Raw genomic sequence first — 27,066 nt, forward strand, 5'->3', positions numbered from 1 at the left:
TTAGTTTCCATGTGATCATTGTTAGTATGTAGAAATGTTTTTTGTTTTCTTGTTTTGGGGGTTCCAGTAAAATTTTAAAATAGGCAGTCAGGCCTTGGGTTATAGATAAAGATAACCTTCATAATGAATAAATTGATTGAGGGAAATTAATCTGTATGCCAAGTTCAACACACTTTAAAGGAAGACAACAATATTCAGACATTTGACAATGTGATATTCAACAGTGTCCTGTATCCAATTAAAAGAAAACTAGATAGAAGCAGGAAATGTTGACACATATTCAGGTAAAAGAGCAATCAATAGGGAAAAAAAAACCCAGAAATAATAGTTGATAAAATTAATAAAGATTTCAAAATCGCTATTATAAATTCAGCTGTTTAAAGGTAAATATAAACTTAGAGGGAGAAACAGAAAATATAAGACAAATGAATATTGTGAAGCTGAAAGCACAGTCTTTGAAATAAAAATTGATAGGCTAAATAACAGATGAGATACTGAGAAAGAAGAACATAGCAATAAAGAAGGACATAGCAATAAAACTATCAGTACAGAAGCAAACAGTAAAAGCAGGGGAAACTCTGAGTTTTGGATGCCTGTGGAACAATGTTACACAGTGTAGCATATGTAAAAGTGGAACCCTAGAAAAAAGAAAATGCGGTTAGAGTGAGAAGAAATATTTTAAAAATTAATGGTCAGAATATTTCCTAATTTGATCAAAATTATAAATCCACAGATTAAAGTAGTTTAATGACCCTAAGCAAGATAAACACAAGGAAAATTGCATCGCAACAAATCATATTGAAGTTGGTGAAAACAGATGATAAGTAGAAATCCTACAAGCAGTCAGAGAAAATAAGCACGTTTTATTTAGGCTAACAAAGAAAAAAACAGTCACTCATTTGTCATTTGCAAATGAATGAAGTTTCTCAAGTCCTGGGGAAAAGCACATATTATCAGCCTACAGTTCTGTGTTCGGTGAAAATATCCTTCAAAAATTAAGATGAAATTAAAGACATTTTCAAACAAACTAAAGCTCAGATAATTTGTGAATAGCCAACTCGTACACAACAAATGTTATAAGGCGTTTTTCAGGCTGAAGGAAAACGAAGCCAGAAAAAAACAGAAATGCAAGAAACAATGAAGAAGAACAACAAAAGTTTGTGGGTAAAAATAAATGAATATTATACAAAACTGATGATAATATAGATTTAAAACATTTGAATAATTCAAAGGAATTACCAGAATTATGCCAATGGTGGCATGGGAGTAAATGGCTTTAAGAGTTCCTAACTTTGAGTATTATTGAGAAAGTGGTAAATGTAATAATGTGTATTAGATTGTAGTAAGTAAAGGATGGCTGTTCTATAAAGTAATCACTAAAACAATAGTAAAAATAGTGCATTAAATCAACTAAATATCCACATGGAAAAAAAATGAATCTTGACCCCCAACCTAACACCATGCGTAAAAATCAATTCCAGATGGATTGCCTATTTAAATGTTAAAAGTAACAAGAAAAGCTTTTAGATGAAAACATAGGAAACTTGTCTTAATGACTTTGGAGTAAGCAGAGATTTCATATACAGGCCAAAAAACAAGCTCTTCATAAGGGAATGATGTGAAAAGTTGTGTTAAACAAAAAAAGAACACAGACTCAATACATTTTATTTGATGCTACAGTAACCTTGATGTCAAAGCCAGCAAGTATAGCTCAAAAGGAAAATTATAGTCCAATCTTAGTCAATAGTAGGGATGCAAAATATTAATAGAATATCAAATCAAATCCAGCAATTTATTTTTAAAAAGTATCTTATATTAGAGTTAATTTATATCAAAAGTGCAAGGCTAAATTCAGTATTAAAATACATATTAATATAAGTCACCACATTAACAAATTAAGAGAAAATTGCCCTCTCAGTAGATGCAAACAAACAAACAAAAATCTAGACAAAATTCATCATCCATCCATGATTGAAAAAGTAAACCAGAAATAGACAAGAACTTCCTTGCCCCTAATAAAGGACTTTGTCAAAAACTCTACAGTAAACAGTTTACTTACTGGTAATATATTTAAAAGCATTTTTCTTAAAGTGAAAATAATAAGGGTATTTACTTTAAGTGGAAAAAAATGGAAATGATAGCTGTTGGGAAAACTAAAAGTCATTATTCATTGACTATGTTTGTCTCCAGAGAAGACCTAAATAATATGCAAATTATCATTATTAGTTTGGTAGTTTAGCAGGATTACTACAAAATTAAATTTCGTTTTTATGCAGAAATGTAAGTTTTTAAATGGTAGAATTTACCTCAGCAAGTTAAATTAAAAACTGGTACTTAAATCTGGGGAAAAAATGTGCAGTGCCTTTGACAGAATCAAAGTCGTAATGATGCCCGTTTTCCCCCATATAAGTAAAAAATGCAATAAATGTCATCAATAATACCGACAGACTTTTTTGCTGGAAATTTACAAGGGGATTCTAAATTGTATCTGAGCCTGCTAAAGATGAGGTGTCAAGAATTTGGGGGAGTAGAAGAAGGAAGAAGCAGTGGAGGAGGAGTGGGGAACGCTCTTGCAGATATCAAGATCTGTTACAAAGTTAACATAATTAAGACAGTATACTGTGGATGCAGGGATAGAAACAGGCCAGAGGAACAGAATGGAGATTTCAGATAAGAAATCTCCATTCAGGCGCATCCTGGATGGTTTGGCTGTAGACCAGAATGGAGATTTTCAGAAACAGACACGTGGATATATGAGAAAGTGATGTAGAGGGAGGTAGCACTGCAGGTTGTGGGGGAAGGAACAGGCTCTCTCAGTCACTGTGCTGGGATGCCTGGTCATCAGTGTAGGAAAAAAATGGAAGTAAGTTCTGTCTCAGAGCATACACAAAAATTAATTTTAGGTAGATTAAGGAGTCAAAAATTAAAGGTTAAATTTTATTAATTTTATAAATATAGAGAATATAAAATAAAAGAACGACAGGATTGGACTACACTAAGATTAAGCATTTGTCTTCATGAAAAGAAAACAGAAAAGAGTGAAAACACAAGCCCCAAGCTGAGAGAAAGTATCTGCAGTAGGTATAGCTAACTTCAGTGAATCACAAGACCAAAAATAAATATGAACAGAAGATTTGTGACAAAGCATTTCACAGGAAAGGAAACATGAACAGCCAATAAACATATATTATTCACAGATTTCTTCGTAATCAGAAAGATTCACATTAAAAACTCAGATACATCATTGATACCCACCAAATTAAGAACAATTATTAAAAATTTATCATTAAAATTTGTGAATTCTTTTCTCATTCCAAGTAAATATACACTTCCATTCCTAATTTGGGACTGTTCTTTAAAATAAGGTTCCTATATTGTAAAAACTTCAGACCTACAAAACCCGGATCCATTTTTTACCTCGGTGTATACCCAAGAGAAACTCATGCACACGCAGAACGAAAGACATGTATGAGAATGATCATGGAAGTACTGTATGTAACAGCACATAATCAAAAATGATGCATATGTCTATGGGCAGAAGAGTGGGTAAAAACAGTGATAAATTCATATATTTGAATATAATGTATATTATAGTGAATAAACTTCAGCTGCATGGATAAATCTCAAAACATACCCTTAAAATAAAGACCGTGAGTTGGAGAAATAAATATTACAGCATGATGCTATTTATAAAAGCTCCAAAAACAGGAAAAACTTAAAATGATATTTTTTAGAGATACATATATATGTGTTAAAACTATAAAGAATAGCAAGGTGATGGTAAACACAAAATAGAGGATAGTGGTTACCTTGGTGGTGCGGGTAGGAAGGAATACAGATGGGGGAGAGCAAATGAGTGATGGCAAAAGTTAATTTTTAATATTTAATTTCTGAAGCTGGATGGTGGGTATACTGGTGGCTTTATTATCTTTAAACCATTCATATTGTTTCATAATGAGAATTTCTAAGAGTTCTAAAAACCTACAGCTAAAACTCAGTAACCTCATTAAGGGGAGTGGCTGGCAAAATAGCCCTGTTTTCATTTCATGCATTTCCCTTGGTGATGATGAGACAATTATATTAATAAATTGTTATTTAAGCTATTCTTATAAATCCTTCAAGTTAATTTCTGGAGCCTAGTAGAGTAGGAGTAGATTGGAGTCCTTGAAATAGTCACAGTTATTTTGAATATATCTTAAATTTCTGTTAAGGTTGTCAAGTCTTGAGGGGTTGAGATGTGAAAAGTGAAGCTGTTTGATGTCGGAGAAGTTACTTAACATTTCTGTGTCCCAGTTTTCTCAAAAATGTTCATTATTTATGTCCCGTTGACTTCCTGATATCCAAACTTGTTCCTCTTTCCTTGCTTAAGATAGAAAACATAGGGACACATAAAGGACAGCCGTGGTCCAGGAGATGTCGTTATCATTGCATCCACAGTAGGCTGCAACTACCTGGAGTGGAAACATGCTCACAGACCAAGAGATCAGTCACTCAGGCCATTGTCACCTCTGACAGAAGTCTTAAATACCCAAAAGGGAAGCACACCCAGGTTCATGGCACCATTTAGGCTGGTAGAGGTAGAGAACCTTGTGTCCTTCTTATCTTTCCTTTTGGTTCAGTACCTAATAAATGAACTTCTTTCCTTCAAGAGCCTACCAATTTCTGACGCTTAATTTAGTATTAGGTGAATTAGGGACAAGTGGACCAGGATGCATATGTATTTTTGAAGCAAACCCATATAATCCATTCTGCAAAAAGCCTTCCCAGGAGTGTCACAGAATGAATCAGACCTATCTGTGTCTTTCCTGCCCTCTATCAGAATATTAAGGACCATTCCAGAATCAAATTTTGAAGTAGAGGTCTTGAATGTTTGCCATGCTTCTCTCCCATAAAATGTTATTAAAACACTTTACCTTGTTGAAAACACAGAATATTTCCCCTCCCCCACCTCACCCCACCTTAACTATCTCTGTGGCTTTTGGTAAGTGAATTAATCTCTCTGGATACACTTTTTTCACATAACTTGAAGCAGTTGAATTATAATTCTCTATACGTTCAGTTAAATAGAAATCCTCCCTCTGATCTTAAAGGGAATTAATATAAAATTTAGTGTTTCTCTTGCTTTATTAGCAAATTTGTTTTACCATGGTATATTCCTTGTGTGATAGAGTACTGTCTTTGAAAAAATATATAATTTGTTTTCTAAAACCTATGGCTAACATTAGCTCAAACTACTTTTTATTTTACCCTTGAGATAGATTCACCTAAATAATATTTTCTTTGCCAACTTCAACAGCCTCACACAGTATTACTTTTTGAGTCACTGTCCTTTTCATTTCCAGTATTTTCTTAGCCATAAGTTTAAGAAAAGGCTCTTGTAAAGCCACCTTCAATACTGCTAGCTCTTTATTTCCTTTTCTTTGGAAATTGTAAGCATTGTAGTTAAATTATGGGGCTCTTACTCTTTGCCTCAGAGACTTGACTCCATCCGTATTCATTTTCTTTTTTCCTTCTCTCAACTCTAGATTGTTTTTAACACTGTGGGTGTCCAGTTTAAAAATCCAGCTTTCCACCAACATGGAGGATTTTCTTGGTATCTCTTTCACGAATTCTTTCTGTGGTCTACGGAAAACCTTGGCCTAGTGTGAACTTAATAAATTTCTAGTTTCTAAAATCTCTAATTCCCACTCTTGCCATAAAATACACTTTTCTCCTCAGTGCCCCAATCCAGTTGAGTTTCTGCTGTGATCCTGTAGCCTAAAATAGATGGCAGAAAGAACATAAAAGCAGTAAATAGATGAATCCATTGAAAAAGGAAGAAAGAAAATGATGACAGTGAGATCTCAGAGCAAAAATGTGAAGAAAAATTTAACAGAAGTGGGGCTTTTTTAAAGCAAAGAATAAGGAAGGAAAACACTAAACAAAATAGATGAAAGCAGTTCTGCATATAGCAAATACTTTTTAAAAAATGCCATACAACCAGGGGATGAGTTAAATCTCAGGAGCATGAGACATAAAGATTCTAGATTTAAAAGTATCTGAGAGGGCTTCCCTGGTGGCGCAGTGCTTGAGAGTCCGCCTGCCGATGCAGGAGACGCGGGAAAGTTACGTTTACACTACGCCATATTCTACTAAGTGCACAATAGCATATGTCGAAAACATGTACATACCTTAATTAAAAAATATTTTACTGCTAAAAAATGCTACCATCATATGTGCCTTCGGTGAGTCGTAATCTTTTTGCTGGTGGAAGGTTTGAAATATTGTGAGAATTACCAAAATATGATGCAGAGCGTGAAGTGAGCAAATGCTGCTGGAAAAATGGCGCCAATAGACTTGCTCAATGCGCACAGGGTTGCCAAAAACCTTCAATTTGTAAAAAAAAAAAAAAAAAAAAGTATCTGAGAAATGGGATAGAGAGAGGGAAAGGACAGTTGACCTGATCATTCAGGGCAAAGAGATGATATCCACTGTCTGCAACAGAAGGGTATGATATGTCAACCCAGTTGGACCAGGCAGTGGTCTTCAGCCCCATTCCCAGAGTTTGGGGAGAACATAAGAATAGGAGAGAGAATAAGAATCTTAGTCCTGCAGAAACTAGAGTATATCTGCACCTGGTGTGTAAGCAGAGTCATCTTAATATTAGCAAATAGAAATGCCATTAATTCTAAAATTAATCACAACATGCATGTAAAACCCTAGTCTGTGTTAGCCAGCAGTCTCCCTCAGGGAACTTTGGGTTACAGACGTCTAACACCATATTGTCTGGGATTCTGACCGCTGAGAGAGAGTGATTGCTGGATAGGATGTGCGATAGACAGGAAGAGAAATCGGCTAAAATATTGATAGGATCAGAGTGTGCAACAGAGATAGCTAATCTGGATTCCTCTTCTACTTACTAATTTCTTCTAAAATAGGTGTACTTGTTTCTACATGCAGCTATTGGATGCAACTATTAAAAGCATGCAGTTTTAAGTCACTGGAATCTAGAGAGTGTGCTAGGAGTATTTTTGGAATAAAGATCTCTATTAGGTGGGTATTATAATAATCGTCTTACGACAGAGATATTTATTGGAAAACAGTATTTGCAAGGTAATCGATTCTTCCTTCTCTCCTCCTCCTTCCTTTTTTTCTTCTTCATCAAATACTTAAAATTGATTTTAAATTAACACCTATTACCTCCTTTCTCCAACTATGGACTATTCTAAAGTAAGATTTAAGGAAGATTTTAGAAAATGGAAGTTACGTATTTATATAAGCGTACAATTTTGGAGAATACACAAGTATTTGTCATTAAAAGGACTAGTTTATTTTAAGGTTATCGTCTTTTCCCCTATACTTAGAGTGAGGATTAATTTTAAGCATTACATAAATAGGAGAGATTTAATTAAAACTGGAAAAAATGTGTTACTGTTAATGGAATTCTTGCTGCAGTTACCTTTGCAAACCAATGTTAATGAAACTGTAGTTCAAAGTGGGTTTGGGGGATTGAGATAGCTATTTATTTTCTTACCCGAGATGCCATGATAGTCGTCTTGGTAAAATAAAGAGCCCAATTAGGAGTGTTCTGATTTGCAGATATTGATGAAGTTTACACAGACTGCTAGGATTTTTCATTTCCGAGCCCATTAAACAAGGTCAGTGAGTGAGAAAGGGAAGTACTTTGCGTTTTGAAAGCCTTTTACCTGTGGAGCCAGAGAATGGACTTGCTCCTATGAGTAGCCAGGTTCTGCTCTTGCCCTCACCTGGCTCGTGGTCCCTTCCTCCCAGTTTGGTATCTGTAGGTATTGCCAAGCTATAAATTGCCCTAGAGAAGGGAAGAGCTTCAAATGTAGTTGATTTTTGTGTGTTGATCTTATATCCTGCTACCACGCTGAACTCACTTATTCTAGGAATTTGGTGGTTTTTCTTTTTCTTTTTTTTTTTTTTGTAGATTGCTTTGGGTTTTGTACATAAACCATCGTGTCATCTGCAAATAGGGACAATTTTATTCTTCCTTCCTGATCTGTATGCGTTTTACTGATTCTTCTTATTTCAGTAGCTATGATTTCTAGTACTGTGCTGAGAAAGATTTGTGGAAGAAATATCCTCACCTTCTCCCCAGTCTTAGGGGGAAACCATTCATTCTTTCACCATTAAGTATTGAAGTTAGTCATAGATTTTTGCGGATGCTCTTTATCAAGTGGAGGAAGTCCCATTCTGTTCCTAATTTGGTGAGAATTTGTATCGTGAATGGGTGTTGGATTTTGTCACATGCTTTTCCTGCAGCAATTGTTTTGATCATGTGATTTTCTTATTTATCTCTTGGTGTGGTGGATTCCATTGATTGATTTTCAAATGTCTTGCATATGTGAAATAAATCCCATTCAGTCATGGTATATTGTTATTTTTACATATTGCTAGACTCAGATTGCTAGTATTTGAGAGTTTTTCTGTCTAAATTAATGAGGGATACTGGCCTGTGGTTAAAAAAAAAAAATTGTCCGTATTTTTGTCTGGCTTCGATATCAGGGTAATACTAGCCTTATAAAATGAGTTGGGAAGTATTCCCGCTTCTATTTTTTTGGAATAAATTATGTAAAACTGATGCTCACTCTTCTTTCAGTGTTTGATAAAATTCTCCAGTAAAGCCATCTGTGCCTGAGGATTTCTTTTTCTGGGGAATCTGTTGCCAAATTCAGTGTCTTTAGTGGCTGTAGGTGTATGTGGGCCTTCTAGTTCATCTTGGTTGAGTTTTGGTAGCATGTGGGTTTTGAGAAGTTGGTCCATTTTTTTCTAAGTTGTTGAGTTTATGAGCATAAAGTTCATAGTATCCTCTTACTAATCTTTTAGCGGCTGCAGCAATTACAGTGCCATCCCCTGCTTCATTCCTGGTGTAGATGACTTGTGTCTTCTCTTTGTTTCAGTCTTGCCTAGAGGCTTGTCAGTTTTGTTGATTTTTGCTTGACTTTTGTTTAATTCATTTTTCTGTTATTTACCTATTTTCAATTTCATTGACTTCTGCTCTTTTATTATTTCCTTCCTTTTATTTGTTTTGAGTTTATTTGTTCTGCTTTTTCTAGTTTCTTGAAGTGGGAACACAGATTATTAATTTGAGACCTTTTCCTCTTTTCTAATGTGAGCATTTTAGTGCCATAAAAATTTCCTCTTAGAACTGTTTTTGACGTATTACATTTTTATTTTTATTCATTTCTATGTGTTTTTAAAATTCCGTTCTTTCTTGGCCCATGATTTGTTTAGAAGTGTATTGTTTAATAAAGAAGTGTTTGGATGTTTTTATTTTGTGTTTCTGTTACTGATTTCCAATCTGATTCCATTGTGACTAGAGAATGTAGTCTGATTTCCGTGTTTTTAAAGTTATTGAGGTTTCTTTTATGACCCAGGATGTAGTCTATCTTGAGGAATTGTCCAAGGTAGCTTAAAAGGAATACGTATTGTGTTGATGTAGGTGGAGTGTTCTATAAATGTCAGATCCTATTGGTTGATGGTGTTCAGGTTTTCAAATATTGGGTTGACCGAAAAGTTCGTTCGTGTTTTTCTATAACATCTTATGGAAAAACCCAAATGAACTTCTTGGGTAACCCAGTATTTTACTTAGATGTGTATTCTTTTATATCTTATGTCTCTTTTAGTTTTACCAGTTGCTGACAGTGGGGTGTTCATTGAAGTCCCCAAATACAGGATTTGTTTACTTTTCCTTTTAGCTTTACCAGTTTTTGTTTCACTATTTTGCAACTATGTTGTTTGGTACATACACATTTGGGAACACTGTTTCTTCTTGGTAAGTTGATTCTTTTATCTACTGATAAAATGATACTCTGTCTCTCCTCTGAAGTCTACTATATCTAATACATAGCTCTACCTTAAAAAAAAAAAAAAGCATGATAAATCTTTTTCTAATCCTCTAATAATATAAAATCTATTTATGTTGTGTTTGAAGTATATGGTTGGATAATCATTTTAATCATTCTGGCAGTTTCTGCCTTTTAATTGATGTGTTTAAACCATTTACATTGAAAGTGATTATTGATATGTTAGAGCTTAATTCTTCCATTATATTATTTGTTTTCTGTTTGTTTCTTCTTTTTCTTGTTTCTGTATCTCATTTTTCTTTCTGTGAGTTACTTCAACGTTTTTTAGTATCCATATTGTTTAGTTTATATTGCTTTGTGTATTTCTTAAGTGGTTGCTTTATACATTACAGTATATATGTAACTTAACATAGCCTCCTGATATCAGTGTTTTACAGCTTTGACTACAGTGTTTAAAACCTTGATTTCATTGAGATTCCATGGCCCTTACCACTTTTAAAAATATAATTTCCTGAAGTATTTTTTCTCCATACATTGTGCTCAACTGATGTCATTATAATTTTGTTTCAGCCATCAAGTATGATTTAAGAAACTCATGAGGAAGAATAGTCTATTATGTTTACCCCTGTTTTTTTTCTATCATTTTCTTTATTCTTGTTCCCTTTATGAGATTCCAAGTCCTCTTTATCACTTTCTCTTTTTTTTTTGGGTGGGGGGGGGCTTCCCTGTGTTTTTACTTCTGTACCAGTATCTTTTAAAGAGTAAAAGTTTTCAAAAATATTAATCAAACTCAATTTACCTTTTTTTTTAATAGTTCATTTTTTCTTTTTTCTTTTTTTAATTTTTTGTATCCTATGTAAGAAATCTTTGCCAAACCCAGGGTCACTATCTTTCTCCTGTGTTGATGTCTAGGAGTTTTAGCTCTTACATTAAGTTATGTCAGTAATTTCAAGTTGATTTTTGTAAGTGCTGAGGCATCTACGTTCTTTCTTTTTTTTTTCTCTCCTTTCCCATATGACTGACCAGTTGTACCAGCATTACATATTGAAAAGATCATTTTTCCCCTGATTGAATTGCCTTGGTACCTTCATCATAATCTATTGGCCATATATGTGGGAGTCTGTATCTGGAGTATCTATTCTATTCCATTATATATTGTTTTTGTGTCAATATTATGCTGACTTGATTACTGTGGCTTTATTTTAAGTCTTAAAATTAGGCAACGTTAGGTTTTCCAATGTTTATGTTTTTTAAAATATTTTTACTATTTTGGGTCCTTTGCTTTTCATATACGTTTTAGAATCATCTTGTAAATTCTTACAAAAAAGCCTACTGAGATTTTGATTAGAATTGCACTGAATGTCTAGATCAGTTTGAGGAGAATTGCTCCCTTAACAATATTGAGTCTTTTGATTCACAAACACGGTATATCTTCCTATTTATTTAGGTGTTCTTTAATTTCTCCCAGCCGTGTTTTGTCAGATATATCCCTTAGGATATCATATGTTTTGATACTATTGTAAATGGTTTTTAACTTTTGTTTCCATTTGTTCCTTGCCAATATTAGAAATACATTTGATTTTTTTATATTGCCCTTGCATGCTGCCACTTTGCTAATCTTGCTTATTCTGCTACAATTTTTGTAGATTTCTTAGGATTTTCTACATTGAAGTTGATGATATCTGTGTGTAAAGACAACTTTGTTTTCTCTTTTCCAATCTGTATGCTTTTACCTCTTTTTCTTGCCTTCTTGCATCAGCTAAGACTTCAGATATGATGTTGAATAGTAGTAAGAGGGAATATCCCTTACTTTGTTCTGATCTTAGAGGGAAAGTATTTTGTCCTTCACCATTTAGTGTGATGTTAAGCTGTGTCTTTTGTAAATGGCTTTTGGAAGCTTAAGGAAGTTCCTTTTGTTCTTACTTTGCCAAGATCTTTTTGTCATGGAGGGATGATGAGTTTTGTCAAATGCTTTTCCTGCATCTTTTGAGATTATTATTATTATTTGTTGGTGTTTTTAATGTTTGGTGGGGATTTTTTTGTTTGTGTTTTTAGTTTTATAGGTTGGGTTGCCTTTTTTTTGAATGTTAAACAAATATTGCATTTCTTGGGTAAACCCTATATGATGATGTATTTATCCTTTTTATACATTAATGGGTTATATTAGCTGAAATTTTAATGAGAATTTCTGCATCTATAATAATGAAGAATGTTGGTCTGTAGTTTTTCTTTTCTTTTAATGTCTTTGCTTTTGGTATCAGAGTAATGCTGGCTTCATAAAATGAGTTGGGAAGTTTTTCCTCTTCTGTGTTCTGAGAGAGTTTGTGTTGAATTGGTATTTTTTTCTTCCTTAAATATTTGGGAAAATTCATCAATCTGTGGGGGGTGGGCCTAACAGTTTTCTTTGTAAGACTTTTAACTATGAAATAACTTCTTTAATATATATAGGGCTATTCAAGTTAACTTTTTTTTTAAACTGATATTTGGCATTTTGAGTCTTTGAAGGAATTTATCCAATATCATAATCTGAATTGTTGACTATATTGACAGAATTTTTAATGATATTCCTTTACCGGACTTATGTCTATAGGAAGTGTAGTCGTGTCCAGTCTCTCATTTCTTACGTTTCTAATATGTGACTTCACTTTACTGACAGGTCTGGCTAGAAATTTATCAACTTTATTCATCTTTTCAAACAAAAAGCTTTTGATTTCTTTGATTTTTCCCTATTTTCTGCTCTTTTGTCAATTTACATTTCTTTTATTTTAGGTTTAATTTGCTGTTCATTTTCTAATTGCTTATATTGGTCACTTCTTTGAGCATGTGGGATAAAAACTACATTAATAAGATATGGATGATTCTCACCTAATATTTAGAATATGATGTTACGTATTATATACATATATGCAGTGCAGATATTACATATGTACACCATACATCTCATAATATTCGATTGCATATTGGACATACAAGGTAAAATCCCTGCACAATAATTGAATTGGCATATCATTTTAACTGACAGTCTTAAGATGGCTATAATACCACTGTAGTCATAGACACTTCAGCAGTTTATCATTTTTGTCACAGTTAATCTGTGACAGCAGTTGGGATACTAAACACCTCTACAACCAGTATTTCCAACTTGGCATAATTAGGTAAGGAGATTTACTATAGCTCAGTATGTGGTCTTTTTAAAGATTGAGTGTGTTTAAACATTCAAATTTTTGTAAGTCTTGTGTAAATGATTTTATTTTTTGTAAACTTTTTATTTGGGATATTTTCAAACTTTCAGGAAATTTCTAAGAATCAAAACAAAATAAAAAACACATACCTTCACCCAGCTTCACCTGTTGTTGACAGTTTACCCCATTTGCTTTAGCAACGGCTCTGTATTCTCTCCTCCCACACACATGTTCACACTAAACAGTGACTTTCTGTACATGAGAGAACTGTGACGCTTAAAGCTCTTCTGGAGTAGGTATCACATTTTGTCCCACGGCTCCACAGTATTTAACATGCCATACAGGCAACCTTTTAAGAAAAAATTTAGGGAATAGAACACAAAATCATGCAGTACCTTTTGGTTGTTGTTGAATTTTAAAATACTGAGATATAATTCCCACATCACAAATTCACCCTTTTAAAGTGCAGTTGAGTGGTTCTTTTAGTATGTTCACATTTTAGTATGTTCACAGTCTAATTTCAAAATATTTTCAACACCCTCAAAAGAAACCTCATACACATTAGAGTCACATCCCATTTCCTCCTAGCCCCTGGCAACTGTTAATCTACTTTTATTTCTGTGGATTTTCCAATCTGGACATTTCATATAAATAGAATCATAAAATATGAGTCTTTAGTATCTGGCTTAGTTCACTTAGCATTATGTTTTCAGGGTTCATCCGTGTTGTAGCATGTATCAGTAATTCATTCTTCTTTTGTGGCTGAGAAATATTCCATCATATGGATTCATCACATTTTGTTTATCATTCATCAGTCAGTGGACACTTGGGTTGTTTCTACTTTTTGGCTGTTATGAATAGAGCTGCTATGACATTTATGTAGAAGTTTTTGTACTCAGGTTTTCGGTTCTTTGTTTATATATATGAGTAGAATTGCTATGTCTGTGGTAACTCTATATTTACCTTTTTGAATAACTGCCAAACTGTTTTCCGAAGTGGCTACTCCATTTTTTTTTTTTTTTTTTTGCGGTACGCGGGCCTCTCGCTGCTGTGGCCTCTCCCGCTGCGGAGCACAGGCTCCGGACGCGCAGACTCAGCGGCCATGGCTCACGGGCCCAGCTGCTCCGCGGGATGTGGGATTCTCCTGGACCGGGGCACAAACCCATGTCCCCTGCATCGGCAGGCGGACTCCCAACCACTGCGCCACCAGGGAAGCCCCATGGCTACTCCATTTTTTACTCCCACCAGCAACTTATGGCTTTCCAGTTTCTCCACATCCTCACCAATACTCATTATTATCTGTCATCTTGGTTATTGCCATCCTAGTATGTGTGAAGTGGTATCTTGTTTTGGTTTCAATTTGTATTTCCCTGAGGACTGATTTTGAGCATCCTTTCATGTGTTTATTGGTTATTTGTATTCTCTTCTTTTAGAGAAATGTTTATTCAGATCCCTTGTCCATTTTTTAAATTGGAATATTTGTCTTTTGGGGGGATGAGTTCTATATATTCCATGTACCTAACCCTTAACAGATAAATAATTTGCAAGAATCTTCTATTCTCTGGGTCATCTTTTCACTTTCTTGGTAGTGCCCTTTGAAGCACAGGAATTTTAATTCTGATGAAGTCCAATTTATGTTTTTCTTTGCTTGCTTAGCTCTCCTAGCTTAGAAACATTTCCTAATCCAAGGTTGTAAAGATTTACCCATGTTATCTTCTAAGGGTTTTATAGCTTTAGCTTTTACACCAAGGTCTTTTCTCCATTTTTGAGTTAATTTTTACATACAGTGTGAGTTAGCGTCCAGCTTCATTCTTTTGCATGCATATATCCAATTGCCCAACACTACTTGTTGAAGAGACTATCCTTTCTTCCATAAAAGAATTGATCATAAATGTGAGGGTTTCTTTCTGGATTCTCAATTCTGTCCTATTGATCTACACGATTATCTTTATTCCTAGTACCACGCTGTCTTGATTAGTGTAGCTTTGTAATAAATTTTGAAATCAGGAAGTGTGAGTCCCCTACTGTGTTCTTCTTTGTCAAGATTGTTTTGGCTATTATGGGTTTCTCGCATTTTCTTAAGTGTTTTAAGATCAATTTGGAAAAAAAACAAGGTGGAATTTTGATAATGATTGCATTGAATCTAAGATCAATTGGGGGAGTATTACAATCTTTTTACATTGTTAAGTATTCCAACCTGTGTCTTTCCATTTCTTTAGATCTTTCATTTGTTTCATTGAAGCTTTGTAGTGTAAAAAGTATATTAGTCTTACACTTGGTCATGGTGTATAAGCCTCTTTATATGTTGCTGGATGTGTATTTTTTATTTTGTTGAGGATTTGATATCCATATGCATAAGGGATATTGAGCTGTAGGTTCCTTTCTTGAGATAACTTTATCTGATCCTGGTATCATAGAATAAGCCTTCATAGAATAAGTTGGGAAGTGTTTTCTCCTCTGTTTTATTTTGGAAAAGTTTGTGAAGCATTGGTGTTAATTCTTCTTTAAACATTTGGTAGAATTCACCAGTGAAACCATCTGTCCCTAGGCTTTTCTTTGTAGGAAGATTTTTGATTACTATTTCAATCTCTTGTTATAGGTCCATTCAGATTTATTCTTGAGATAATTTCAGTTATTTGTATTTTTCTAGGTATTTGTCCATTCATCCAATTTGTTGGTGTACAATTGTTCCTAGTTATTCTCTTGTAATCCCTTTATTTCTATAAGCTTGGTAGGTCCTTTTTATTTCTAAGTCAATAGTAATGTTCCCTGTTTCATTTATGGGTTTTTTCTTGTCAGTCTAACTAAAGATTTGTCATTTTTGTTAATCTTTTCAAAGAACCAAGTTTTTGTTTCACTGATTTCTCTGTTTTTTGTTATTGTTCTCAATTTTATTGGTGTCCACTCTAACATATTATTTCCATTTTTCTACTTGTTCTGGGTTTAGTTTCCTCTTCTTTTCCCCTATTTTGTGAGAGTTTTTATCATGACTGGGTGTTGGCTTTTGTTAAATACTTTTTCTGATTCAGTTTATATGAGCAAGTAATTTCTTTTCTTCAGCCTGTTGATAGTGGTGAATTATATTGACTGATATTTAAATTTTGAACCAGTCTTGCACAACTTGAATAAATCCCACTTGATCATGGTGTGTAATTTTTTGTACATTGCTGGATTCAATATATTAAAATTTTTTTGCACATTTTTTTGGGTCTAAGTTAATGAGATATATTCTGTAGTTTTTTTAAATAGTCTGTGTGATTTTTTTTTAGAAAAAAAGTTTAGTAGCATATATATGTAACATAAAATTTACCATTATAACTGTTTTAAAGTGTACAATTGAGTAGCATTAATTACATTCACAGGGATGTGCCACCATCATCATCTATTTCCAAAACTTTTTCTTCACCCCAGAGTCTCAGTAATCATTAAGCAGTAAGTCCGACTCCCCCTCGCTCTAGTGCCTTGTAACCTCTAACCTACTTTCTGACTCACTGAATTTGCCTATTCTAGACATTTCATGTAAGTGGAATCACAATATTAGCCCTTTGATGTCTGACTTATTTCACTCAACATAATGTTTTCAAGGTCCGTACGTGTTGTAGCATGTGTCAGAACTTCATTCCTTTTTATGGCTGAATAATATTCTGCTGTATTTATACACCACATTTTATTGCTCCATTCATCTGTTGATAGACAGTTTATCGTACAGATCCTGTTGTGGGCTATGGTTCCAATAACCAGCTTAATTTTCAGAGCCCTGGTGGTGGTATTTTGGTCTGCTTGTTTTGTTTGTTTGTTTTGGCCACATTGCGTGGCATGCGGGATCTTAGTTCCCCGACCAGGGATTGGACCCACACCCCTTGCAGTGGAAGTGCAGATACTTAACCACTGGACCTTCAGGGAAGTCCTTGGTCTGCTTGTTTTGTGTGGTGCCTCTGGTGCTCCCACTGACCTTGGCTTGTGCTAGGGATGAGGGAGCACAGTAGGGTGAGCTTCAGTGTATTAGTGATTTTCTCTTGCTTGTTTAGAGTAATTGGTGGTTCTCAGCCATTCATTTTGTAACAAGTTTGCTGATCTTTTTATATAAATTAAGCACTTTAGGATAAAATAAAAATTATGGTATTTTATCATAAGCTATAACATTAATTTTGAAAAAATTTGTGACTCACCATTTTAGATGTGTGGTGTATGTCCAACACATCTGAGTCGTGTAAAACTATATTTTGAGTTTTAGTAAACAATGTGGACACAGCCTTTCTTTAGGAAGTTGGTAATACTGAGTGGTCTTGATGAAATTGGAATTTGACTTATGAATTCCTTTGCACTTTTAATGTGGGGAGAAGATAACAAAGTAGGTGTATATTACTTCTTTCAGATAAGAAAATTAATGAGGAAAGAAACAAGGTTCCAGTCATAAAGTATCTTTATGGATAGAAGGGACCCATAACAAACCTAGTCCAGAATGTTTAAAAATATTTGTTACTGAGCCTTTTGTTGAAATAAAATCCTGAACAAGTATAACTATAAAAGAGACATTAATATCATTAACAATAATTAATTCTGAGATAGTAATGCCTTTTTCTTTTTTCTTTTTTTTTTTTTTTTTTTTTTGCGGTACGCGGGCCTCTCACCGCTGTGGCCCCTCCTGTTGCGGAGCACAGGCTCCGGACGCGCAGGCTCAACGGCCATGGCTCACGGGCCCAGCCGCTCCGCGGCATGTGGGATCTTCCTGGACTGGGGCACGAACCCGTGTCCCCTGCATCGGCAGGCGGACTCTCAACCACTGCGCAACCAGGGAAGCCCAGTAATGCCATTATTTTAACCAATATTTCTTTTCTTCCATTTTCCAGACTCTGTGCTAGATGACAGGCAAACCAGAAACTATTTACAGGTTGTGATAAGAGTTAAAATAGGGCATGGATAGAGGGGACAGGGAGTGGCTTGGAGCAGTCACTAGGGGTCCCCTCTGAGGGTACTGTTGAGGCTGAGACTTGAAGGGCAACAACCATGAGAAGAGCGTTCCAGGCAGGGTGGCTCTTTAACGCAGGATTTGGGAGTCCTTTCAAGTCCTGCCTGTGTGCCCCTTTCTTCTCCTCTTGGTTTTTAAAAAAATCATGGATTTCACTAGTCCAGCCTCCTCCCCTCATGTGAGGAGACTGAAGGCCAGAAAGTAAAGACTTGATGGTGACAGCCTAGGATCCTGATGCCCAGTACACACCCCCGCGCCCCCATACACACGCCCAAATGATATGTATTCCTACTAGCTATTTACAACATTCATTGTTTTCATGAATTATTATAAAAGATGTCTGAAAACAAGCATTGTATCTAGTCATCATTTGCAGTGTTCATAAAAAAGAATCTCTACCTAAAAGAAAAAAAAAAAACCCTAATTATAGTAGAGAAAGATTTGCCCTTAAAGTGAAGACATTTCTGTCTTATAAATATCATTCTTTTAAATGACATTTAAATGTCATTTAAGTGAGATAGGGAAGTAAACTCAATTTCTGATCTTCTGTTTTGAAAGTAAGTGATAAATAACTGACACACTGAGATTTTTCCGCTGAAAATAAATGTCTTTGTTACTCTCAGACATCATGGTGATGTGGGTGAATATGAGGCGCTTAAAGTAGGTTTTACTGAGCCCAGCTTCACAGAGTAAATGCCAATTGAATCATAAAAGCCAGAACTAAAACCTCTTGTGTTTATATGTCCTCCTTTCCTCCCTTGTTATTGGGAATACATGGCTGATCTTTAAAATTAGGTTGCTTGAAGGTACTGTTGGTTGTGAGCATTAGTGTCACTTCACTTTAAAAGTAAATAGTAATGGGTTTAGAAGCATAGGTTCTGGGGTCCCATTGCTGAAATTTATGGCCCCTCTCTAGCCACTTTCTTGCTGAGTGACTTTGAGCCTAACCTCCCTGTGCCTGCTTATCTTCAAATGGAATCCATAAAGTCTATGTCATAGGATTAGTTTGAAGTTTAATAACACAGTGATTGATAATTATTAGATGGTATTCTTACTTCTGATACATCAGATTGCTGCTTTAACTGGGGAACATTGAGACAGTTTGGGATTCCTTTAGAGTGTAAAATAAGGGACAAATATTCTTGGGAGAGGAAGTAGCTGTCAGTTGTGGTCTCAGATCTAGAGATATGGAGATGTGTGAACTTGACCTGCTTTGGTTACTTTTTGTAGTGTATAGCTTAATAACTGTTAACACATTAAATGATGAAGTACATATTTCTGTTTTTCTAGGCATATAACTTGAAGTTACTATGTTTGATCATTTAAAGCAAAATACTCTAATTTGTTTTATGCCAGCATTGAATCCTATTCATTTCTGCATATTTTAAGGAAAGCTGTTGATGTATAACACAGTATTTCCCTTTCAGAACTTTATAAAATAACTGCCGCTCTTAATTTTTTTCAACTAAGGTAATTCATGTTTTTGTTTTTTTTTAAAGCTCCTAATTAAAAATACAATACACCCAAATTATATTACTGCTTTTCTTTCTTTAGTAAAGTTCTCATCAGTTAGATAAAGGTCTGATCTAGCTTGATGATGGGAACTTATGTGAGGGTCATTATATCATAACTCTATTAGCAGGCACCAAATATAGCACATTTCTGTTACTTTTTTTGGTCTGTTTTCTCTGCTAACTAGATGGAAAGCGTCTAACTGGGAGCTAGACTTTTTGTACATTGTGAGCATCTGACTATTTAGTTAATTCTTGTTCATTGTGTTCTTACATCAGTAAATCTGTATTCAACAGGAGTATAACAAAAAGGTTTTCTGGATCATCTAAAATAAGGGTGGGAGAGGGGATGAGAAATGGGATGGGTGAGCTGGGCAGAGCCTTTTACATTCACAGTCCTTTTTTCTTAATGGTTTATCACTTTATTTGGAGACATTTTTGTGTACTCCACATGTACTCTATGTCAGTAATTCCGTTGGAGCCATTAGCTCTGATCTCACTTTTGAAATGCAGCTACAAGCTAAGACTAGAGGTAACCAGAAAGAGTTCGTTTGTATCAATGTGTGCCAATACCAGTACTTATACCTGAGCAGAAAGGTGGGATTTCATTCACGCACTCAGTGTTACTGAATGTTCTGTATATACGAAGAACTGGTGGGGAGTGAGTAGGGTAGAGCAAGTTGGAGCTGTGGTTGAAGAGAGAAACACAAGAAATGGAGGACAGGGCTTTCCCAAAATAAAATCAGGGTGTGATTAAGAGACTAAGAGGAAATCGATGCTCAGCAGGCAGGAAAGACACCATCCTAGTAGGTGAAGTGATCTAATTAGCTGGCATCTCATCTGCTGCGTGACTTTCAGCTTTGGTCATACTGAAAGAGCCTGGTACATGGGATTAGACAGTAGGCTTCTTCGTGGACTCTACCCAAAGACCAACCCAAAGGAGCCAGTGAGGGTCACGTTAAGCCAAGTGAAGCACCATTGTTTCATGGGTTTTAAAAAATAAGATTTTCATTTTAGAACAGTTTCAGATTTATATAAAAATTCTAAATATAGTACAGAGTTCCCATATACCCCCCTCCCAGTTTGCCCAATTATTAACATCTCACATTAATATGGTATTTTTTTGCAATTAATGAACCAGTATTAGTATATTATTATTAAGTACAATCATATTTTATTCAGGTTTCCTTAGTTTTTACCTGATTTCCTTTTTCTTTTTTAGAATCCCATTCAGAACAGCATATTACATTTAGTAGTCATGTCTCCTTAGGCGCCTCTGGTCTGTGACAGTTTCTCAAACTTTTCTGGTTCTTGATGACCTTGACAGTTTTCAGGAGTGTACTGGTCAGGTGTCTTGTAGAATGTCCCTCAGCTGGGATTTGTCTGATATTTTTCTCATGATGAGTCTTGGGGAGGAAGACCACAGAGATAAAGTGCCATTTTTGTTATGACATATCAAAACAAAAGTGCCATTTTTGTCATGACATTTGTTATGGCATATCAAGGACATGACATGTCCACATGACTCTTCCCTGTGGATATTGACCTTGATCATATGACTGAGGTAACGTTTGTCAGGTTTCTCCATTGTAAAGTTACTCCTTTTTTCCTCTTTCCCATACTGTTTTCTCTAGGAGTCACTATATGCATCCCATGCTTAAGGAATGGGGAGTTATGTTCCACCTTCTAAGTAGAAGAGTTTCTATATAAATTGTTTAGAATTCTTCTGCCTGGAGGTTTTGTCTCTTCTCCCCCGTTGTTTATTTATTCATTCATTTATTTATACCAGTATGGACTCACAGACATTTATTTTATACTTTGGGCTTTAATTACTGCTTGACTTATTGCTCAAGTTGTTCCAGCTTTGGCCATTTGGGAACACTTACTGTTAAGTATTACATCTGTTTGACATATTCCCATCAATGCACGCCTTTTTTTTTTTTTTTTTTTTTAAGCACTTTCTGGCACAAGTTGCTCCCATTTCATCTTGTGTATTTCCTGCCCCAGTTCTAGATTCAGCCATTTCTGCAAGGAGCCCCAGTTCCTTTTATTGGGGAATGGTAGTAGAACCCAAGATCTAGGTGCTAGATGTGCTTTTGCTACTGGGTTGTAATACATGTGTGTATACTAACCTGTGTATATGCCCATCTGTAAATATTTCTACATGCAACCATCTGTATCTGTATTAAGCTCAACATGAATTTGTACTGATGTTGCCAACTCTAAGCCATTACCGCATAGATTGTTCTAGCCTCCTTCCCTTGCTTTTGTGTAAACTCTTATTCCGACAGTGAGAAATCTCTCACCATCCACCATCCATATATTTAATTGTTCAATTCCAGTGTACATGTGTAGCAGCGTCAGGATGGTTAACCCAAACCGCTGTGGAAAATAACTTTATTAACTAGAGATAGTGCTTATGTACAGTTTCTGTTGCCTTTAGTCTTACAGATTCCACTCATTTCCAAATTACTTAGGTCAGCACCTTTCCCCACTCCACTCTGCTTCAGGGAGATGGTTTCACACCTTTGCTATGTAGTTAAATTGTTTTGTCATATTCTGTAGTCCATCTTGGGATTCCTGATCTCCTAAATGATTTTTTTAAATTGCATACAGTAGGTTCACACTTTGTGCTGTGAAGTTCTGTTTTTGACAAATGCATAGTGTAAATTGCATCTACCATTACAGTATCATACAGAAGAGTTTCACTGCTTTGAAAAATTCCTTATGCTTTCCTTATTCCACCCTTCCTTTCTCTCTCCAAACCCCTAGCAAGCACTGATCTTTTTACCATCTCTGCAGTATTGCCTTTTCCAGAATGGCATATACTTGAAATCACAGAGCATGTAGCCCTTTCTTTTACTTTTTATCGCTAATATTCCACTGTATGGTTAGTCCACATTTGTCTCTTTATTCAGCTATTGAAGGACATCTTGATTGTGTCCAGTTTTTTTTTTTTTTTTTTTTTTTTGCGATATGTGGGCCTCTCACTGTCGTGGCCTTTCCCGTTGCCGGACGCGCAAGCTCAGCGGCCATGGCTCACAGGCCCAGCCGCTACGCGGCATGTGGGATCCTCCCAGACCGGGGCACGAACCCGTATCCCCTGCATCGGCAGGCGGACTCTCAACCACTGCGCCACCAGGGAGGCCCCTGTGTCCAGTTTTTGATGATTATGAAAAAAAAGCTGCTCTAAGGAGATGCTTGCAGATTTTTGTGTGGACATAAATTTCCAAATCAGTTGGGTAAATATTTAGGAGCACAATTGCTGGATTGTATGGTAAACGTACGTTAGCTTTTTAAATACCCTGTCTTTGCACTGTACTCAGTTTCTTGGAATGGAATAATCTCCTTTTGCCATTCTCCTTGCCCACTCCCCCACCAAGTCCGTTTTGACCACTGATCCCAGGTCCTGTCATCACTACAAATGAGCAAATGATATAGAACTTCAGCTTACCATTTTGGGGGGAAATAAAATCCTCTAGTGATATTTCCTATGTGTTTATGTTATTTTCAGTTAATCTATCAGTGAAAATAATCAGCTGCATCTAGTTGAATTTTACTGTTTTGTGCTTTCTGGCAGTATAGCAGGAGTAAATATTTTGTGAGTGGCTTACATAGCCTGTAGGTTGTTAAAAATACTCTCTAATTGGGTTGTATTGTTTTGGTTTCATAGTTACTAAAATGCTGAAGAACTAGTCAGATTTTTCTCTTCAACCATCACCGTCAAGCAGTATATTTTCAGAATATTAAGTTGTAGTAATTAACTTTAAAAGATTTTATTTAAATGAAATTTATGTTCCCGTTAAGTGACAATACGTTCTGTTTCCTTCACAGCATTTATTCAGTCGGAGGGCATAATAGAAGTACTACGTTTTGATGACGGAGGGCTTCTACAGGTAATTTTATTCTAAGCTTGAAGAATTCTCTCCGTGTCAAGCCTTGAATAACATCTGATTATTGTTTTTCTTTTAAAACGTAACTGGTTCATATGAAATATATTTTATGAGCTTCATATGCAGACAGGGCAGTAGAGTCATTGGTAATAATAAAGACCTCCATAGCTGTAGGGATTACCTTTTAAATAAAATATTTCTGGGGGATGTTGAGAGGTTAGGTGGGGAGAGTTAGATCAGGAGCAGTGGAATTGGTGGTAAAAGCTCTATTAGTATGGAGCCAGTGAGTGAAACGCTGAATTCGGATGTTGGACCGCAAAATATTTATCTGGAAGAGAACTTCTCCAGAGGACATAAGTTCTGCAGATTGACATCTATATCATCCTTCCACTAGCCATTCTAAGCCATGTCTTTATATATATTATACATAAAATTAGAAAGTGTAATCTGATAAAAATCCTATTCTGCCTTTCAGACGTAGCTCACGTATCACCGTGAAGCCTATTTTAGTCTTCTCAGCTAAAAAGCAGTTCTAGAATTTCAGAGCTGAAAGCGACAGTAAAAGCCATCTTAACCAACCCTGATTTTTGTGGCTGATTTTCTCCTTCCAAACTTTTTTCATATTCTATGCTTGTCTTACAGTACTCACCACCTTTGTAATAATAACGTGTTTTTAAATACCATGTTATTTGATAGCATGGCTGATAATTTTTTTATTCATGTTATATTCAGGGGAAACCAAGGTTTAGATTAAGAAAGTTGCCCACGATCCCATGACTTCGCAGTAATGGCATGGGTATTAGAATTCTGGTCTTCTCACTCCAGGTGTGGTTGTTAGTCTCTTTGTTACATGATGCTGCCTATGATGTGTTTGTTTACTTATAACTAAATACATGACTTAAATAGTTCTCCTGTAGCTTATAATAAAGGCAGGAAAGTGAAAATTAAAGTTAGATCAAGGCAATAGAGAAATAATTCTGCTAGGGACTTGGAATAAGATTTGTGTTTCCGCATAAATTTAGATTTCAGACACTAAGCCAAACAAAGTAAGCAAGGAAAAAAGTGATGGGTTGTAAGGTTCTTTTTCTCTGACAATGAAGCAAATAAATGTTTCGGGTGAAAACTTCTTCCCTGTTTCTAAATTTTTAAATAAACTTATTATTCTACTTTTACATAAGAGATGTTGAGAAACACAGCAGGCAGTGGCTGCATGGTGCTTGCAGAAAGTCTTTGCATGGCTTTTTATATGTTAAAAGTGAGTAACAACTGAAGATATGTAATGATCTCTAGTTTTGTAAAGCCACCTTGCTAGAAAATGATCTTAGTCTCTTGTTCTAGTTCTTTAATCTGTTGCAAGATGTGAACTTGGAGAACCTATAGAAATCACTGTTTTAAACATCTCCCTTTTGGTGATTTGTAGGATCTAGAGAGCAGGCAACTCTGGACTGAATTTCTAAAAAATTCTCTGAGTGTAGTTATCCTTTACTGATTGAAAAAGGATTTATTATGTCCTTCAGGAACTAGACATCTGGGTTGCAAGTTGATAATCCATTTTGAAAACTCTGAAGCCTGACATGTGTTTTTGCTGGGGGAGGCTGTCAATTCACATCTAAAGGGACTTGGGTGTGGAAGAGCTCGTCAGCTGGCATGTCACTTGCTCATCCTCTTTGGATCTGCTGAAATGCTTGGACCAGAGCTTGGGGGAGGCCTCAGAGTTCTATAGCTAAGGTAATTTTAGACTGGAGTGTTAAGGGCAGGTATTACCACTGGTTACCTCAGCCACAGTGAAATATCACTAAGCCTCCTGCAGAATGTCTAATGTTGAGATGCTATATATAGTGGATTATATATCTGCAAGTAACAGAACATAAGACCCCTCTGAATAGAAATTTATGAAAATCATTCATTTTAATATTGAAGAATGTTTCCTAGAAACAACTGTTCTGATTTTGACATAATGTCATTCTTTCTGGCGATAATTTGCCAATAAGTTCAGCTGTTTCTTAAACAGCTCCTGGTTTCTTGTGATTAGAAGAGAAGTATGTTCATGTAGCATTTCTGTGGCAGAATATATATTGGGTTTCTCCAAATTAAATTAAAGCTAAAGCAGGGAGAGAGTCAAAGCAACAGCCTTGTTTTACATTATTTAAAATTAGAATTTTGCTTGAGAGCATTCGTTCCCAGATTGTGGAATTTATGTTACAGTCATGTGGCTTGGCTCATGGTGATTTTTTTAAGTCCTAAAAATTAATTGATGATAAGTCAGTAAAAATTGTAAAAACATTAAAAATTTGCTAGAAAGTTTGGACTTGATTTCCTATTTTATTTTTAAAGAAAAGGAAAACAAGGCTCATAGAATATTCAGTTGCTAGAGCGAGAATCCAGCATCCAACCGAGCTTCCTGGTTCCAGAGCTCTTTCCACAGTTTGATGCATGTGCATTTCTTTCCAGTGCATTCCATGCGTTATCACTAGTAGTGTTAGAATATGATTGGAAATCGTAGCAATCCTCTTAGCCCATGTTTTCTTTAGTTGGTGTTTTGACCATTGTAATTCCTGCTTGGCAAGGCTACTAAGATTTGGTATATAGAACGTAGGAAGCTGAGTCAGTTCTTAAGGTGAGCAGACACTGAGGATTCTGCCTCAGGATCTTGCTGAGAACCCCAGCTGACACATATAATAAAGGGTATCTATTAAGGAGGAGGGATGTGGAAAAAACTATGGTAAACAACATACTTAACAGTGAAATGCTGAAAGTTTTATCTCTGAGATGAAGAATGGATCAAACAAAGATGCCCACTAAATACCACTTATATTCAACATCATGCTAGTTGTAGCCAATAAAGTAAGACAAGAACAACTACTGAAACTCGTGCACCTAGAGCCTGTGCTCTGCAACAAGAGAAGCCACCGCAATGAGAAGCCCGCGCATCGCAACAGAGTGGCCCCCGCTCACCACAGCTGGAGGGAGCCCGCACACAGCAACGAAGACCCGACGCAGCCATAAATAAATAACTTTTAAAAATAAATAAATTTTAAAAATAAATAAAGACAAGAAAAAGAATTAAAAACTAAAAAGATTGAAAAGGAAGAAAAAAATGTTATGCACCTCAGATTATGATAGTTTATGGGGGTCATCCAAAGCATCTACAGATAAGTTACTAGATTCAATAAGCAATTTAGCAAGTTTGCAGGATAACAGTTGATACATAAAAAACAACTGCATTTCTATGTTTATGTTGAGCCGTATGAATTATACCACTTCTATAGATCAGAAAAGGCAACAGAGTCTAGCCAGACTCACACATATATGGATACTTGATTTATGAATAAAGTGTTGCTGAAGAATATTGGGGAACAGTCAATAAAGGGTGCTAGGACAAGTGAATATCTATATGGGAGAAATAAAACTTTGACCTCACACCAATAACAAAAATAGTCTAACTATTTTGGGACTCTGGAGTCTTTTGGAGGCTTATAGCTTCAAGCGGAAGGCTTGAGGTAAATTCAAGTAAAGTATGGTCCGTCTCAGCTCTTAGCCTAGAAGCGGTTACGCACCCTCACCCCCTAGCCCTGTGGCAAGCAGCTGTGCACGTTCATCAGACAGCTTGCACACAGCTTGCAGAAGCCTGTGGGCAAAAAAGAATTCTGTCCTCCAGATATTGGGGATCCATGCCCTGATTGCTGCTTTTGATCGCAG

General features: G+C 35.6%; 1 protein-coding gene across 1 annotated transcript in view; it reads left to right on the forward strand.

Moving 5' to 3' along the window:
• TMEM131 (transmembrane protein 131) overlaps positions 1-27,066 on the forward strand; it is a 195,542-nt gene that overhangs the window by 29,475 nt on the left and 139,001 nt on the right. The window contains 1 exon segment of the mRNA XM_007470223.1: positions 23,309-23,370. Within this exon segment, the coding sequence (XP_007470285.1) occupies positions 23,309-23,370 (62 nt within the window).

The sequence above is a fragment of the Lipotes vexillifer genome, unplaced genomic scaffold (genome assembly GCF_000442215.2).
Source record: "Lipotes vexillifer unplaced genomic scaffold, Lipotes_vexillifer_v1.1 scaffold1139, whole genome shotgun sequence".
Taxonomy (NCBI): domain Eukaryota; kingdom Metazoa; phylum Chordata; class Mammalia; order Artiodactyla; family Lipotidae; genus Lipotes; species Lipotes vexillifer.